The 18,929-nt window shown below is 40.3% G+C and overlaps 1 protein-coding gene across 3 annotated transcripts in view; it reads left to right on the top strand.

The window, feature by feature from the left end:
* LOC117470400 (protein jagged-1b) overlaps positions 1 to 18,929 on the top strand; it is a 47,608-nt gene that overhangs the window by 24,232 nt on the left and 4,447 nt on the right. For 2 of the 3 annotated variants that reach the window (XM_034115170.1, XM_034115168.1), the window contains exons 3-10: positions 5,663 to 5,720; positions 7,490 to 7,525; positions 10,081 to 10,329; positions 11,688 to 11,748; positions 12,387 to 12,517; positions 13,560 to 13,679; positions 14,158 to 14,271; positions 17,313 to 17,426. In XM_034115170.1, the coding sequence (XP_033971061.1) occupies positions 5,663 to 5,720; positions 7,490 to 7,525; positions 10,081 to 10,329; positions 11,688 to 11,748; positions 12,387 to 12,517; positions 13,560 to 13,679; positions 14,158 to 14,271; positions 17,313 to 17,426 (883 nt within the window). The remainder of the gene's footprint in view (positions 1 to 5,662; positions 5,721 to 7,489; positions 7,526 to 10,080; positions 10,330 to 11,687; positions 11,749 to 12,386; positions 12,518 to 13,559; positions 13,680 to 14,157; positions 14,272 to 17,312; positions 17,427 to 18,929) is intronic. The other variant, XM_034115169.1, reaches the window with a different exon arrangement.

Raw genomic sequence — 18,929 nt, 5'->3', positions numbered from 1 at the left:
AACAATGAATGATGAATAAGAATTTGTTTTTATAGTTGGTAAAGACCAAAGCCTGGGGTAAAATAGAGTTAACTAAGGTTTCTTCAGGTGGTAACAAACACAACTGCAAATAAATTGTAATGCTGCTCCTTAACTACTGGATGTGTAAATAAGCACTTTCTGCTAACAAATCAACATATAATCCACAAAGTATCTCAATGTCGTGTTCACAAATAGTTTCTGCTGCCGTCAAGCAGCAACACAATCAGTTATTTAAGCTTTTGGAGTTAAATCCTTCCTTAAAACAACAGCTAATCATAAATTACTGAATGAAAACCCTGGTGGTGTATTTCCTTCCTAGAAACAGGAACATTACAGACCATAAAATAAAGTGCTACCAGTCATTACTGCTATATATGGTTGTGAAATGATTAAAGGACTGAATCCTGTTGTCTAAAATGATAAATGACACATTTGATCAACTTCAATCTCCATTGTAGTTAGTAGACTAATATTTTCAGGGCTAAAACAAGCGTTGTATGTGGAAAAATAAAGATTAGCAATCTGTCTGATAATATTGGATGCCTCTTTGTGTCTGTATGCGTGTGCATGGTTGTGTGTGTGTTAGTGTGTATTCATTAGTGTGTGAGTACTGAGGGGAAATTCCTCTCTCAGGGCTGGGAGTTCTTCCTGTCGTAGAGCTGTGTTTTTACAGCCTGGCTTTGTCGGGATATCCTACCCTGCCCATGTCTGAGAGAGGGAGAGATGGATGGAGGGAGGGATGGCAAGGGGGAGAGAGAGGGGCACCAATATGGGGGGGGGGGAGTAAGGGGTCAGGCTGAGAGACTGGAGGAGCGACAGAGAACAAGGTGGATTTTTTAAAAACCTTCATTAAATAGAATTTAACATACCATCACAAACGTCTGCGCAGTGGTTTGAATTAGCTGCTGTAATCCTGAGACTCAGCGCTGTTAGACTGATGTGAGGCTGCAGGCGAGGGGACGGGGCGAGACGTCCAGACAGCCTGAAGACAGGGAGGATAATCATCAGGGCTATATGCTCCTGTTTTTATGTTTGATTTCTTGTTTTTTGGGAAATCCCTCTTCTCCCCGGCCATGCCAGGCTCAGATCTGCACGTCATCTATCAGAATGAGATCTGACTGAAAATGTTATTGTTTCTGAAAAGGAGTGGAAACAGTTTATATAGAGAGAAAAAAGAAATAGACAAGAAGTGCATGGCTTGGATGTTGAGAAAATCAAATGTACATTCAAATATACACTTTCACATATCAGCTACAGTCGGGTGCTAGCTGATAACTGTTAACCTGTTTGAGAAATTTGTATCTGTTATTTGAGTACAAATTCATATTTGGACAGTTAAAACAACAACAGTAGGTCATGAAAACACGTTGATGTGTCACACATTGTATTTAAACAGGAAGTATGCTAGACTATTTATTTCCCCATTGTAGGAAATAATCTGTCTCCTAAAAGCACCAGAGTTGAATCCAATGTCCTTTTTTGACTGTTCCTAGTGAGTTAAAAGGATTTGCAACACTTTTCCACAGCAGACGTGTTGATTTGTCAAACACAGGTGTAACTAATGAACTCATTATGCATGCTGCATTGCACTGCATTAATAGCTGGAGCAGAGCACATCGTTAATGTTATTAGTTACACCTGTGCTTTTCCTGCTAATACAATTCAACATGTTTCTTCAAAGTGATCTATAAATCTAATTCATTCGGGAACAACAAAGAAACAGGAGTGCTTTCTGACAGAAAGGCTATCATGATTCAGGGGGGTAAGATTTATTCAGAGTAGAAGGACATTGGACTTGAAAAAGGGTGATGGTGATCAACATGCCAGGCATTTCACTCAGCTGGCAGTATAGAGCAGAGCTTTGTGTCTTTTGTGTAAAAATAGAAATGTTCATTGGTCAACAGGAACTAATTATACAAATATTTTTAAATACATATTCTCACTTGTTCATAAAAAGGCAGTCAGTTACACATTAAGGGAAGACAAACATTCAGCATTGGGAAACAATTTCAGATGATGTCAGAATTTAGAGTCCATTTTACATCTTGTCTTTTCATTACATTTTTAAGTGTATTCCAATTTTCTGGGAACGTCAACTTCACTCATAACAATGATATTAATGTAAATTAGTTAACATTTATCAGGCACAATAAAGTATGCTCTGACCTTTTTGTTTGTGGCGTTGGTGATTAGCCAAACTTCAATGTTTAAAGGTGTCTCTTGTTAATTTGACAACAGCAAGTCACAATTCTTACTTGTGCTAGCTCTACATTTCACACTCACTCCACACATACAGTACACACTTTCCCGTAATGTAATTTCCCTGCTGTCATTCTGGCCATTATCTCCACAAAATGCACACCAACATTGAGATGTTGTTTGAACCAAAGAGGAACAAATATCACTTGGTCGTGGGCTGTGATCTTATCAGCTTGGTGATGTTTGCAGTCCGATTTTCCTCTCCCTTGACTTTGTATTTGTCTGGCCTCTAATGGCCGCAGGTCTCCCTGACCTCACACACTCTGTGGTCGCAAAACAAATAGCTATGGTGTCCATGTGAGTGTGTTTTGGAAAGTTTGTCAGGAAGAGTTTATTGCGGGTAATGTTCTTAATCTTTTTACACACATATTCTGAGTCTTATCAGTGGTTGTTGTTGTGATTTTAACTTGGTAACCATGTCATACAGGATGCTCAGCCATGGCAACAGGGCTTACCGTAGATACACCCTTCCTGTATCGATGATATGTCATACCTTACCTGGCAATGTGCACTGAATAAGAGCGAGAAAAAGAAAAGCAAAAGGCTCTAGACTTCCCACAGGTCTTAACCTGCAAAGTGTTGGCAGAGGGTCAGAGAGAGAGGCAAACGGTGGATGGGAGGAAGGGTGAGGGAGTGAAGAGGGAGGGCGATCAGAAAGATGATAAGGCTAAGAGGTCTGTGAGCAGGCAAACAGTGAGGAAATGCTGAGTTTGCATTGTGTAGTAGTGGACAGTTTATCATAGCCAGTCTGATGCCAACAATCGCTCAAACTCAAGCAGCATTATTGAAGGTTTGAAAATAAATTTAAAAAACAAATCTGAAGGTTGGTGAGTTAAAAAGAACCGAGCTCACTAGACTCCGGATTCTCATATTTGTGGCATAGTTGGAAAATCTAAGCGGCAGGCTTTATCGGAGTACTTTCTAAAGATTAGACAGGTGTATGTTTACCCTGTACAAAAAAGGTATTGCCTATTTAGATTTAGTGTCTCAACATTTCTCATTGTTAATAATATTCTTGAGTCGTTAAGAGAGCAAATATTAGAGTAGAGTCTGAAAAATGTATACAAATGAAAGTCCTTTTACTTCTGGTACAACATTAAACCTCTGATTGTGATCTAATGTGATTATAATCGACTGCAAGATCTCGCAGGGTAATGATGTAAACCTTGAATACTAAACATTACTCCAGGAGAGAATTTAGGCAGAATATTAATGTCTGCAGTGCATTTGTGTGCTACCTGCTATCAGCCGACGGTAATGAACCGCCTGCTGCCAGCACGTCTCATTATATCCACTACTTCTCTCTGTGTGTGGGTGGGTGTTCTTCCACCGCCCCCGCTTTTCTTATCTTATCACCTCTGTTTTCTTGTGTACTTTATTTGTATCTCATCATCTTTTTGTTTCCCCTACCTCTGATCTCTCTGTTCTCCATCACATATCTGAAAATCTGACAAACTCCAGGAGTCCCACAAATCGTTATTCCACTGCAGCTTCCACAGCTTCACTTCTCCTCTTTCTTTGCCCTGTTTCTTTACATACTCCCTACATAATTAACCTTTTGTTGCCCTTTTCTCGGTTCTTTCACTCCTCCTGTCCTCACCGCTTCATCTGTTATAGGACAGATATACTGGATGAACCTCCACTTTGAACAAATCCCTGACTCAGTGTTTTCTACACCACCAATTTTCTCTTCTCTAGCATTCACACCTTTGCTTCACCCCTTCATTTTCACTTTCCCTCTTGGCGTAGCGCCACTTTTCTCGCCTCGAGCTACAGTAAGCGTTGCTGCTGACCTCCGTAACCTCCCTCCAAATCTCTCACTCTCCTCCTGTGCCCAACACCTGTGTCCTACAGCATCTGTCTCTTCATCCTCCTCTTCTCCCACTCATCCTCCCTCTGGCAGTATACTCTCTCCCAGCAAAGACGTGACCACACATCCATGCAGCCCTTTAGGAGAAACCTTACCCACAATGGTAGCGATTTGCATGGCAGGCGCTGGTACGTTTCACAGGAGGAAGGGATGCATTGAGAGAAAAGGAGTTGTAGGGGAAAGTGTTGCTCTGAATTATTAATTTATGGTCTATATACGATGAATTTATGTATCAAAAAAGAGACAGGCAGAAGAAAAAAAGAACAGCTGTCCTCTATTATCTCTCCAGAGTGTGATATCTCTGTTAGCCCAAAGTCATCATTTGAAGATGTCCAGCTAATGCCCGAGTCCTCTGCTTGTGTACTGCATGATGAATTGATATGCAGACTTTATCGTTAAGGCTATGCATTTTAATACAATATCTAGATTGAATCACACAGGCTGTTACTGCTACTGGCAATACCCTTAATCCAGGGTTAACCTGCATGCAGAGTAAAAAAAAACAAAGCTGCTCCAGGAGTGTGTTCATTACATTGAACAGGAGTATCTGGACGTCCTCTCTCACCACATTGATGTAACGGTTCATTTCTCTCCGCACGGCTGCAGGTCGAGGTTTTCTTGAATCAGCACACAGCACAGCCTCGGCTTGATCGGGCAGTGAATCACTTCTCTTTTTTTTCAGGGCTTAGGGCAACGATCGAAACACACTAAAACTTGAAAACACATTGATGGAAATAAACTAGGCTCATTTACTGCAGTACAAGTAGTACAAGTACGTCAAAAGAGTAAGCTTACATTTACAGTAAGCTTACACTGCATTTATTTTGCTGCATACGTTACAACTAACTTTTAAATAATACAATTTTATGTATATGATCATGTTTTTAAATATGATTCATTTGTAGAGAGGAAACAAGGCAATGGTAGCTGTATACAATTAAGTAATTTCCCCTTGTTGGATTAATAAAGGAATGCTTTCTTCCTGTACCTCGATAACTGCTGCTCACACGTTAATGTATCAGTAAATATTCAGGTATATGAATAGTATAACACTCCCTGTGCAGTTTTATGATAATGACTATTTTATAGCCTACATTTCTACTTTCGATTAAGTAAAATATCTCCACATTGCCTCCAACAATGATTTTCAATGCTTTATTTGAATACACCTATTGCATTATGTATAAAGGAGATAATGCATTATGCATTCAAGATTCAATTAGTTACAGAGGTCATGTTGTGACACTTAAAAGTGAAGAAACTCTGCATAAGCTTTCCATTTGTAACCCACTTACATGAATGAATATAAATATCAGTAATTTGCATTTATATCCTATCACACTGTTATTTCAAACTATGGACTGTTTCTCCAGTTAATCAGAAAGAGCCTTATTTATGAACAGGTAGAAACACAGCTCATCTCTATTGCCTTCATCAACAAGAAACAGCTGAATTGATTTGTGTTGTTTTATGTGATACAATACTGATGATCTCTCTGTGTTTTCTTTACAGAAGTCCTTCTCTCTGGTGCTGGAGGCTCTGGACTACGACAACGACACGTCAGAATCAGGTGAGACGGCAGTGTGTGCGTGTGTTTTAATGCCTTTCTATCGTAAGCTAGGGTAAAAGGTTAAAAGAGAGGACGGTTCAATAAAGTAATAATCAGCTTGACATTTTCCAGCAGACAATGGAGAACGAGACGGATGCATATTCTGCTTCATTTGGAGTTTGAAGGCCATTTACTTTCTACTTTGTAATTGGCCTATCAACATCTCAAATGCTTAGATTTAAGTGCGTCAAAATTGAATTCGGAGAAATAGGTTTAAAAAGTTGTCTAGTTTTATCGCAGTCATGGCGGTGTGGTTTTCGCCTGTTCTGTGTTGTTGTTTTTTATTACACTTTCTTGTGCATGTTATTTCTTATCTTGTAAGACAGGATTCAAAACATTTCGAAAAAATATTCTTGCCTGTTATCTATATATATACAAATATATACAAATTGTTAACAAGCAGCAATTTTATCGAGGCGAGCAAAACACGAGTGCTGTTTACAGTATGTGTGGTTCAACATGGTGCAACAATGTGAAAATATCCCAGAAGGTCTCTTATCCAGACCCTTTAATTTCCTGCTTGTCTCCTTGTTGTTACTCCTCATAATCGGGAAAAGCTTCCTTGACAGGGAATGTGAGCGGCATGCTATATAAAGCACAACGCAGACACACATACACACAGACAGATGTTACTACGCCTTCCTCATTCCTGTCATGCCACAGTCCTCTCTTTCATCTAACCATCCTCTCAGCTAGTCATATCCAAAAGATGGCGGAGATAATGAGAAACTGTGTTCATCTCTCCTTCACTCTGCCCTCCAGAGCTTCTCCTACATCTTGTTTGCATTATCTGTCGTTTCCACCTGAGCTCCTGTCAGTCTTTACATTGGGTCTAAAGCCGTTCTTTAGGCCTGCAGCTTAGCTCAGCCCAAACACGGCAGTCCTGTAGCAGACTGACTGGACTTATCAGGCCCTGCTGCTCATCAGAGAGGATTACCGTGCACAACTGAAACAGTCCCTGGAAATAGTGAGAAAATATGATGTCCTTTATGCAACGACAGTATGACCTTCTGTGGGATTTTGTTTAAATAACATGTAGCCGGTGTTAATGTGCAAGGGCGTATCTTGACTATTCGATCATCATTTGATTGTATTACAGTTTCGGTCCTCGTTTTGATCAATTATGATAACATTTGACTCTCCAATAGCTAGAACTGGGAAAATACAAGCGACAGTGTAGCCAGATCATCCAAATAAGGGCAGCTGAAATGTTGTTAAATACAACAATCCTCTAGTGCATGATGGGAAGTCTGTTCTAAGTCACCTTTTCTTCCATAAAGGTTTGGCTAACCTACGGCAAACCAGACAAAATGATGTGTGAGCACTGCTAAGTTTCGTTTTTAAATTGCATTTACCAGTTTCCAGTTTATTGAGTACACCTAGCTAAAACTATCGTAGTCTACTATGACAGTCCGGTAATACATCCTATCTTCATGAAGGTTGTCAAGTTTTAACCTCATGATTATTTTGGAGGTTATAATTTGTGTTGCATTTTAAAGAGAGGTTTTCTACAAACCTCTAAAAGATATGAGAAAGTGGCAAGAACTTGTAAATATTCACAGTATATTGTGATACTTGTTTTGAGTAAGAAACCTGTCAATAGGAAGAGAAATGTGTTTTATGTTAGCTTGCATGTGGCAAATGTGGTGAATCTGGGCCGTGCAGGTTTGTCTCAACCAGTCTAATCGTCTGATCTCTTTTTTTTCTTGCCTGTTCTGAATTCTTTTCAGCAATGTCACAGCGCTCCCAGAACCCAGCATTTAAAGGTACCCAATGAAGTTTTTACTTGTAAGAAAAATAGCTTATTTATCACTTGAAGCCATTGTGTATGTCTAACTTGCATGTCATACAACATATTTACAGAGCTGAAACTAAAATGTAAACATATATTGCTAGCAATCATCTTCTTTGAGTTTGTTATTGCCCCCCAAATGCTGATAAATTGATTAGCATGATGACGTGACTGTTACGCACAAGGATGCTGATGCGTTTGTGCACAAGATAAAATCATTGCTTCCTCCCTAACATCACTAGTGGTCAAACACTCCAAAGAGAGTACTTTTTAACTTAGCCAGAATTATTAGAATAAACCCAAACATCCTAAAACAGCTGCAGTTTAATCTTCTCTATGTTCTTCCTTCTGCTCTAATATTTATTGGGTCGTTTTGTGTGCAAATTTGCTGCCGTGTTCACCCATAATTCAAGTGTATTGACGTAACACTCACAGCCACAAAATTACCACCCCCGCTGGACAAGAAGTGAAATTCAATATTAGAAGCGTCATAAACAAAACCGGCTTGTACATAAAATTCAAGACACATGTTCAAACTTAATGCTTTTATTTAGATGAGAATGACTTCATCAGGACATCCTAGATTTTAAGATAAAAACAAGACATATCTGAGAATTATGCACATAAATCAAATGGGGGAGATACAAAAACTATCCAGCTGATATATGAGTTTCCTAAGGTGTTCTGTATTGATTTGTCGCTTCAGGTGATGTGGAATACCAAGTCAAAAGAAGGCGTTTTCTCTCATGCAGTGTTTTTCTCAGCCACTTTCAATAGCAGGCATTTTATATAGCAGCAGGCAGTAAGTGAGGCCACAGAAAGTGATTTAAGTCCTCTTGCTACCTGCAGACAAAATGCTGTCAGATATTCTGTTGTGTGTCATTTCAAGAAGAGTTTCTTATTGCTTTTTGTTGTTATCACATATTTGTGCTTCACTCTCTGTATTCATATTGTTTCCTGTCCTGGTTGGGCACTTGTCATTGTGCCATTTCTTCTCACATGAGAGATAATCAGGCAGTAACATACCTTTCCTACTGTTCCCGCTGATAATGTTTTCTTTTTTACTTGTTTTCTGTTGGAGAAAAGGTGATTGGGAAATTAGCCCTTTGACATGTCAGACTGTCAGAGTCATAAAATAATAAGAGTGTTTGTAGAAAAATACCCTCAGATTTTACTAAAGGCAGAGGCCCGTCGAGAAACGATGCAATGGCTGAGCTAACAGAGCGCTCAGCGTCTGCTCTTATCCCATTCCCGTTTTTACTCTCTTAAACACACACACACACACACACACACACACACACACACACACACACACACACACACACACACACACACACACACACACACACACACACACATACACACACACACACACACACACACTGACACAAGTCGACCAATATGTGCCCCTGTTTTCATTCCTTTGTGTCAAACCACAGTGATCTCATCTCTCCATCAGGCAGTTTGCTATGTGTGTGTGCTAATAGCTGCCTCCCTTCCTCTTTGGCTCTGTTAGGCTCTGTTTGCCTCCGTCACACACACACACATACACACACACACACACACACACACACACACACACACACACACACACACACACACACACACACACACACACACACACACACACACACACACACACACAGACCACTACCTCACTTCCAACATGGCTTCTTTTTTCTGTATTACTATCTAACAATCTTTCCCTTTATCTCACCACCATATCTTAAATACACACAGATCTACGCACTGCACACATATTCTGGGTGCTTTGTGTGTGTTAATACCCTGTCAGAGGAGATAATAACTTAGTTTGGGATGACAGCGCCTCTGGGAAATCCCCTCCGGGGGTCGTCTGGTCCTCTCTGGTGTTCAGATGGCCCTCTTCTCTGCTGACCCCTGACCCTTTTCTCTGGTCATATAGTCTGCCCCTAGTCTGCATCGCTTTTCATACTCATACTGTTGTTCAGTTCTCCCTGTATTCTGGGGATCTTGTCAAGTGCTCTAATGTTGACGGGGGTACCTAATCAATTCTGGGCTCACATAGTAGACAATAACACACATACATTTCAAATTGCCTATTCTTTTTTTCTTTGACCTGTCCTCAGCAAAATGACTGAAACCACATTTATTTTAATATACAAAATGCCAGTCTTAAATGTATGCTTGCAAGGTGAAGAAAACCAACTCAAAACACAGACATTTGATGGTCATGTGTTCCTATTACCTTCTCATACAGACATGATGTAACTACTATAAAACTACAAAAGCTCTCATTGTATCTTTTTGCAACTTAAGAGCCAGGTATTTCGCTCAGGAGTTGTTGACCAAACAGAGCTTAAAGGAAAGTGAATACTGCGCTCACATTTGCCAGTGGCCAGAAACTCGACTCCAAGTGATAATATGTCAGTGTTTTGTATACAAATATTATTCTGCAGGTTCAGGAATGGTATTCTTTTTAAATATCAAATAATGGTGGATCATGTGTGTTAATCTGAAAAGTATTTTACTTTATTTCTCCTCCCTCAGGTCAGTTGATTGAGCGAGTCCTGCTGTCCTCCATGTTGAACCCCAGTGAACAGTGGCAGACGTACCGTCACCACGGACAGCCTCTCAGTTTAGATTACCGGCTTCGCTTCCGCTGTGATTCAAACTATTACGGACCCTTCTGCAACAAGTTCTGCAGGGCCCGCGATGACTTCTTTGGACACTTCAACTGTGACCCCAGCGGCAACAAGGTCTGCATGGAGGGCTGGACGGGACCAGAGTGCAAAGAAGGTGAGAGAGTCCATAGCTACATGAGAGAGCACAACAAGATGTTTTTTAGCTTGTGTTGTGATTGAAAAACAAGATTTAACATGTTAATCAGTGAGCTGGTGCTGGAAGATACATTTATTACATTTGGACAGAGCCAGGCTTGCTGTTTCCTCCTGTTTCCACTCTCTCTGCTAAGCTAAGCTAACCTCCAGCTGGCAGTAGTTTCACATGTATTATACAGATGTTATGTCTTTCTTTGAAATCAACGGAAAACAATGTCTGCCTGGATTTTTCGCCAGCTAACTCTGTTTTACTCAAATAGCACATACACTGTGAACATTTCAAGAAATGTCTGTTACTAAAAAAAAAACTATTCAGCAAATATTTTCCTCAGGATAACTTGAGGTCACTGGTGAGAAAAAATAGAAAATGTTTTCGCTCTTGGTTTATTTTCCCAGGGATGGAAGGGAGTTTCCTCTCCTTTCCAATGTTTCTTAAGAGCTTTTTTTCATTAGGGTATCCTCGTTTTCTTTTTTGAAGTAGACCCACGAACAAGTGAGAATGAGCTTCAAATGGTCTCACTTTCCAAAACACTTTTGGAACCAAAAAACCCAATACGAATCTTACAAAGACAGAAGAAAAGGCACACATAAGTACACAAATCTAATATTAATAATGACAGCCTTTAGGACTCTTTACACGGACACGCAGCTGTACTTCAGTCAATATGTGTCAGTTAGCTTCAGTGAACTGTGTGTGTGGATTATTCTCTGTCTGTCTGTGACTCATCAGCTGGTTGACCTCGCTGCGTGACCTCGGAGCGCTGCCATCATGTAGCGATGGTACAAACTGAATAGAGGAAACCATGTGGAAACCATAGGAACCCTGAAGGACACAGGGCTAGTTTACTGACATCCTGCAGCCTTGTCCACCCCGCCCGTGTCTCACTTAGAGTGACTTCCCACTCAGCAGGTCCCTGATTGGACTGTAGTGAGGCAGGAAGCCTGGAAACTGCAGTCGGGGTCTGTCTGTTACCCCCTGCAGTTACTGACCATGATGAAGTTCAGGGGCTTTCTCCAGCTGGAGACTTTAACTAGCTCAACTTTTAAAAATCACATAAAGAGGTTATATTGAGATTTCAGCAAGGTGACCAAACACGCCCCATCTACTTTACATACTTTCTCATCTCATGCTGCTCGGCTAAGTAGGTGTCTGTTGATAGCTGGGGTGATTTTTTGTTTACTGGTAGTGATATGTATTACAGTGTAGATTTCAGGTTTTAATGCTTACACTTACTCATCTGAATTTCTCTTCTGTTCCATTGTGTTTTCTTGTCTTTAATAGCTTTCTTTTTGTGTGCGCGCATGTTTTGTTCACAGCTGTATGCAAGCAGGGGTGTCATCAGACCCATGGCTCGTGTACGGCACCTGGAGAATGCAAGTAAGTCCAAAAGACGCTTGAGTTGTAACTTGCACTGTGGACCTTTACAAAGACACCAGGGCCAAATGATATCATTTCAAAGTCAATGCAACGATGTATACTTTCATTGATGTGATGTGATATGATGGGAGGTAGATTCATTTACTACAGAGTGAAAACTACATTTAGCCGTTTACTCCAGTATATACAGTACAGTGTTATATTTTGAACCAAAGACAGTGATATAAAGCCTACTTTAACTTCCTAAACTTTTTCTAAACAGTCTTCCTTGTGTTATTCATACCAATAGCCATTCATTCTGCTTGTTCTTGAACCTTAACCTGCACTGAGAACTACTCAAGTTAAAAGCTGCATCTAACATATGACATGATTAATCTTTTGTAAGTAGCCTATACACAATTTTAACAGTTTATTTCTGATGTAACCTACCCATAACAAGATGTATTAGTGCAACTAGTACAAGCAGCCATTTAAAGAAAACAAGGTGCACAATATTCAATGAAAAATATCTCTATTATGAACAGACAACAGTTATCAGTTAGGCACACACAGTGTCTGATGGAAATGGTTCAGAAGAGTAATTATCAAATCCCATGAACGCAATACAAATAACCGTCTCTTTGCTTTCCCCCTTGCAGGTGTCATTATGGCTGGAAGGGCACTCTGTGTGATCAGTGTATGACGTTCCCCGGCTGTGTGTACGGAAGCTGCAGCGAACCCTGGCAGTGTGTGTGTGATGTCAACTGGGGAGGACTGCTGTGTGACAAAGGTCAGACATGTGACCCGTTATATGTTTAATGTTTATAATGTACCAACATGGGAATACAGTTATTTGTTGAAAATTAACTGTAGAAACAAGATGACATGATAGCCGGATAATGCAAAATACAGGGAGCTTCCCCTGACGCTGATAGGATTAATAAGCATTTTGTGAAGTTGTTTAGCAGTTTTAGTTGAATGTATTGGATGTTGACTTACATGGAGCTTTTCTACTGTAATTTAAACAATAACTGTTTCTATGATCAGCATAAAAGGTGTTAGAAACTTAACGCAGTTATATTTGTGAAAGATATGTGTGTGTTAGCTTGTAAAATATATGTTTTCCTCTTTACTCTCTTGGATAACAGCATATGTATTTTAACATTTTTGATTTTAGAATTTAATAGCAAGAATATGAACCGTTTCATCTGTGTAAAGATGAAAGAGGTTTTCCCTTTATTGTTGTCAGGTGTGGTTCTTCACACACCTTCCCATGCACTGCCAACTGATCCTCTGCATGAGATAAGACACAGCTCCTCCTACACGGCTTCTCTTTCCATTCTTTAACTTTTCCCACCACACTGTTGCAAAGTTCCTACAACATTATCCCAGAATACAACAGCCCACCTCTGTCTCAGTGTGGGAGCTGGGATCCGGGAGCCCACGGGACGGTGCATTGTGCAGAGGAAAGGTGATAGCCTTGGGTAAGGTGAATGTGAGCGGGGCTGGGCTCTTAGCTAGGTGGGGTCCTAAGCTGTTTCTGTGTATTCAGAAAGGCCCTCTAAAGAGCTGTGGTGAGACAAAGAGACTGTGGGCACGGAGAAGATTATTAGAGAAAGCTTTAATCAGCCTCAACACTGGAGACAACAGGCCCTGCAGCTTCTGTCCTGCACAGTCAGCACACTGAGCCGACCTGGGTACACTGTGCATTGTGTGTGTGTGTGCTCTATACCTGAGACAAAGTCAAACAGAAGTGATCCTGGCTCCATTCGCACCCTATATATTTTGTTCCCTCTATAGCAAACCTCAATCATACTTTTTTATTGTTTCAGATCTGAACTACTGTGGCACCCACCAGCCGTGTAAGAACGGTGGGACATGCACCAACACAGAGCCAAATGAATACCACTGTGAATGCCAGGAAGGTTTCAGAGGACGCAACTGTGACATTGGTAAGTGTAGCCTCGCCATACAGGCACGGCACCAAAATGTGAAATAAAATCCAGGTTATTTATCTGCATAAATGACAGAAATGCTTGGATTCAAAAAGCATAACATTATATGGCGTTGACCAAAATGTAAGGTCAAATCTGTTAAATTAACAATACAGATGAAACTCACGCAACAAATATATAAATACCTGAACATGGTTCATGTTTATTATCATCTATCAAATTGTTTGCGGTAACATAATTGCATGCCAGCATTTTCTTTTGTATAAGCCTATATATGTGATATATTTTTAAACTTATTTATGTTTTTGCAGTCAGGAAAGAAGGAAGTAGAAACATTAAGAAGAATTTGTCTGAACTTAGCTACAAAGCAGCCCGCACTACCTTTATTTTTACCCAATAGAGTGGCCCTGTGTGGTTGTTCGGGGCCTTAAAATGTCATCACATTTTCATCTGTCAATTGTTCTCCTCTCCTCAGTGGAGCATGCATGTTTGTCGTCCCCGTGTGTGAACGGAGCCACCTGTGTGGAGGACCCCACGGGCTTCAGCTGCACCTGTACCGACGACTGGACCGGACACACCTGCGCTGAAGGTGATTGACACACACACACACTCACACACACACTCCCCAGGCACACACAACTCTGCACTGGGCAGAGATTGTCTGTGCCTGGATAAAAGCCAGTGAGTGACTCTAATCAATCCAACAGAGGAAGCTAAATTAGCCTGATCTCAGACAGCAATCAGTGGTGTGTCTGTGTGTTTGTGTGTGTGTTTGTCCTAGATACAAGGTGGGGTGGAGCATCCTTAATCAACTCTATTGATTGTAAATAGGGGTGTGTAGTTTTTTTAATGCCAGTGAATTAGGGGTTTATTGTCTAGTGTTTCATTTTGTCGGTCTTGTTCAGCGTCCTGCATACAGACTTTGAATCAGAATAGGTGGAGTAGCGTTAAGAAATGTAAGCAGCGTGCAGCACAAGTACCGGATCAGACAGCTGTGGCTCTTGGTCAGTCGATTGATGAAGTTTTTTTGTCCACATGTGTTGAGTAAAACACTGAACCCTTAATTACTTTTGATGTAATGGGAATCAGTGTAACAAGTTCTACTTAGATCTGCAATACAAAGCAGATGCTGATAACTTTACAGGTAGGCTCCAATAAAAGAACAAAGTAGAAAAGTTTAAAAACTATCGATTTCAGTGAAGTGAATATAAGCACAGACTTTTATCCCTCATGTGAGAAGCTGTGCAGCAACATCCTGTCCCCCGTGATGTGTGAGCATGGGAAATAAATATAAAGTTGTTTTGGGACCAAAGTGTCTGCCAATTGAATGTAATGTTATCAGATTTGTTTGGAAACGAAACCACTACTAAACATTAAAACAATACACACTCGTGTTAAGAACAGGAATGACATGTTGTTGTTGGCGTTTGTCCTCATAAGTTGTCGTGACATTAGTTTGCTGTACAGAAAAATATGCAGCGTTAGACTGTCTAACTTTGGTCATTACAAAGACTCTGCTACACCAGCCGCTCGTAAAAAATGAAGCAATTCTCAGACACCACAAGGACACTTTGACATGCAATCTGGTCCAACAAAGTTGTGGAGTTTAACCGATACTGTACCACATGAGGAACTCTGAGCACTGATGTTTCAGATGGCAATTAAGATTTTATTCTGTATTTCAGCAAATGTACTTACACAGATTCCGCAGTGTTTATCCTTAGATCTATGTGTATTCAAACAGCTCTATTTACTGTCAGTTTCCTGGAGTAATCAGATTTCTAAAGCTTGGAGTGCAGAACTTTTATCTCCTCTGGCAGTGAGAACAATTACCATATGGGACTTGAACTTTGAAACAGAGTAGCAGCTATGGTGAAAGTTAAGTTTTGTGGATGGTACAGATGGATAAGAAATAAAATGTCTGCAGAAAGACTTGAGAAAAGCGCTCAAGGTGGCAGGGAGAGATGTGGTGCTACTGGAAAAGTAACCACAGACACAAGATGACACAGTACCCGTATACTGTAGAAAAACAGAGAGCTTTCCCTGAAGATGATAGGCTAATTAGCATTTTGGAAATCGATTGGCAAGGATTTAATGTAATGGATGTTCATTTCCTTCTAAAAGTCCCAATTTCAACCATCATGCTAACAACACTGACCAGAAACAGACACTTGACCAGACTTTAGGATGAGCCTTTACAGCCACAGAAGACAAAAAAAAGTATTTTTCATCACACTCTGAGTAGGCTTGATGACGTGTAAAGTGACTAAGTTAAATTAAAACAGTGGAGTTTCCTTTTTAGTTGACAAGAACAAGCACTTAGAAGTTTAAACACGTAATAACTAGCATTTTTATGCACATTCATTTAGAATAGTTGTAAAGAAATGCATTAAATCACAATTGTTCACAGTATGATCGACGTATGTATCTTGATCCCTACAGTGTCACATTGTAGAGCTTCAAGCCTTGTGAGATCTCCTGATTCCATCTCCTCAATAGCGAATCAGACCGAGTTGTATTCGATTTTTTCCGTGTGTGTATATTGCTACAACAGGTGAGATTGGATCATCCAGGTTACAGTCTGTCAGAGCTGTGTGTGTGTAAACAAGCAGCGTTCCACATCTTCTGCTTTCACCTCGATCAGGATACACAGCGCTGGCATGTAAACACTTTTATTACACAGGGAGAAAATAGGAGAGGGACAAACAGAGGAAAAAAGGAAGGGTTTATTTTTGCTCTTGTTATTTGTTGTTGGCTTGATTAACAGTCAGAGAGGCCGTCTATCTCTGTCTCTGTGTGTGTTGTGGGGGTCTCTCTGGGGAATACACAGTGAGAGGATTGTCAGGCTTGCAGGGAATGACAACCATAACCACAACACAGCTCTGCTTTCAGACTTAGATTTATATATATATATAAGCATTATTAATTAAAGGCTTCTTTGTTTTTTTAATGAATTCTTCCTTTAGTTGGCTGGGGTGTTATTGCTCAGGGTGCGAGTCAGGGTCATGAGGATGGAAAATGGTTATTCTGCAGGGTTAGGTAAATGATGAAAGGTTGTAAGAGAGACAGAGAGCTCTTGACCGAGAGATGTATAGCACAGAGGCGTGCATGGGAAAAGTTATGATGGCACTACTGCACAAATATGCCATGTGTAAAAGGAAGTCATGCATGGTTAACACCATAAAATGAGCTCCTGTCTGTTTGTGTTCTTTTTCCTCATATTTCTTTATCTGTATTTAATTCCTCGTCGGAGAAGTGGAACCAAGCGTTGCAGTTCCATCAGCCTATTTCCAATTCACCCCGTCCCTGCTTTTTTTCTCCCATCATGCTTGCCTTTATTTAAATGCCCTCATACCTCCCTCCTCTCTGGGAAAGCTTTGAGGTGACAGCCATGAACGTGCAGCAGATGATTGTATTTATCACTGTTTGCACAGAAACCAGAGCAGCACTGGAATGGAGAGAATGAAAACACGGGCTGCCATAGCATCCGCATACCAATGCTACAGATCACACATGTCCACATGGTGGCATCACACAGACTCAGTGACACACAAAATGCCTCTTTGATATTCACACACACATTCCCATTACACACACCAGTAATTAATGTGCTATGTTTTATCTTCCCAGCGGTGAAGCAGTGTGACCGGAGCCCCTGCGGCCGTGGAGCCACGTGTCAGGAGGCTCCTGGAGGCTACAAGTGCCTCTGCCCGCCGGGATGGACCGGCAGGACGTGCCAGCTGGGTCAGTTTCACATTTATTATAGGCCTATAAATATAAATGTAGGGTCACTGAATTATAGAGCCTGGTATGTATCTTTTTCTATAAATTGTTTGCATGAATATATCAAAACACAAAGGGAATTATGCTTTCCGACTAAATAAATAACAGAAAAAAAGGCCATTTAAAAATTCTGTATTCACATTTATCTAATAATGTTATCAAACTGCAAAAATACCTCTTATCCAAGTAAATGACATTGAACTAAATCATTAAAGGTAAATGACCGAATCAGTAATACATGATCCATTATACTCTGAATTTATTGTCAAATGTTCATTTTGCATATACATATTTTTCCATATTGTGATATTTAAATGAAAATTGGAAAATATATTCTTATAATTAGTGTGATATGATATCGTGTGATTTTAATATCAAGCATATTTTCTTGCCATAACAAAAATGAATATAGGGAAGGCAAGACATACAAAATCTAAACAACATTGCAAATAGTTTTTTTTAAAAGATGGAGGACCAAGACAGTTTAATGCCCAAAAATATTTACTGCACAACTAGTACATATGTACGCCTCACTGATAACCAGCACACAGACACTGGAGTTGGTGCGAAGGGATTTTATCTGAGTGTAATGCTTCAGGAGTTTATTGTACTTGGGTTTTTTGTCACGTTGATCATTTTTCATCGTGTTGATAGAGCGCTTTATTGATGAGAAATTCAGATATTTGCCACCCTCAAAGGAATCTATTTAATCTGACTTTCAACACTGATCCTCTAACAAGCATAATCATATCGAGCTTTTCTTCACAGCTGGTTTCAAAGGATGAGTGTGTTTCAATGAGCAATACATGATTATGAGTCCTTTTTGAAGTTAAATATGTATTTGAAGCACAAACTGAAGAGGGAGAAAGAGCCGGCAGCATTTTAATTCTCCCATCAACCCATCCTGTGAATGAGTATTCTCTAAATGCACGCTCACGTCTCTTTGGGCCGCATTCGCTCATATTGACAAGTAGTCTTCTATACTACCAGAGGGTTTTTGTGCTAGATTGTACATCATATGGAATGTGTAGGATCAGGTGACACACACACACACACACACACACACACACACACACACACACACACGCACACGCACACGCACACACACACACACAAGACATACCATATATACACACAAAGAGTCTCCGGGGTGTTGAAGCAAAATGTGGGACATATTTCAGCATGACAGCTTTTTCCCACTCCTCTGTTTTACAGTGATATGTCACTCTGACACTTGATAATCCCCCCATAGTTCCACATCACAGGCCAGTAGCTCATAGTATAAAACACAAACACACACACACACACACACACACACACACACACACACACATACACACACACACACATACAAAAGATAAAACTCTTTAAAGCCTGAGCTCAGAGGCAGCGCATCGCTAGTGCCTCCAATGGGAAAAGAGTTTCACCCCTTTATTAGCTGATTTATGTCCCCACATTTTCTCC

The sequence above is a fragment of the Trematomus bernacchii genome, unplaced genomic scaffold (assembly GCF_902827165.1).
Source record: "Trematomus bernacchii unplaced genomic scaffold, fTreBer1.1, whole genome shotgun sequence".
NCBI lineage: Eukaryota > Metazoa > Chordata > Actinopteri > Perciformes > Nototheniidae > Trematomus > Trematomus bernacchii.
The sequence above is the reverse complement of the archived record's forward strand: the minus strand, read 5'-3'. Positions and strand labels throughout refer to the sequence as shown.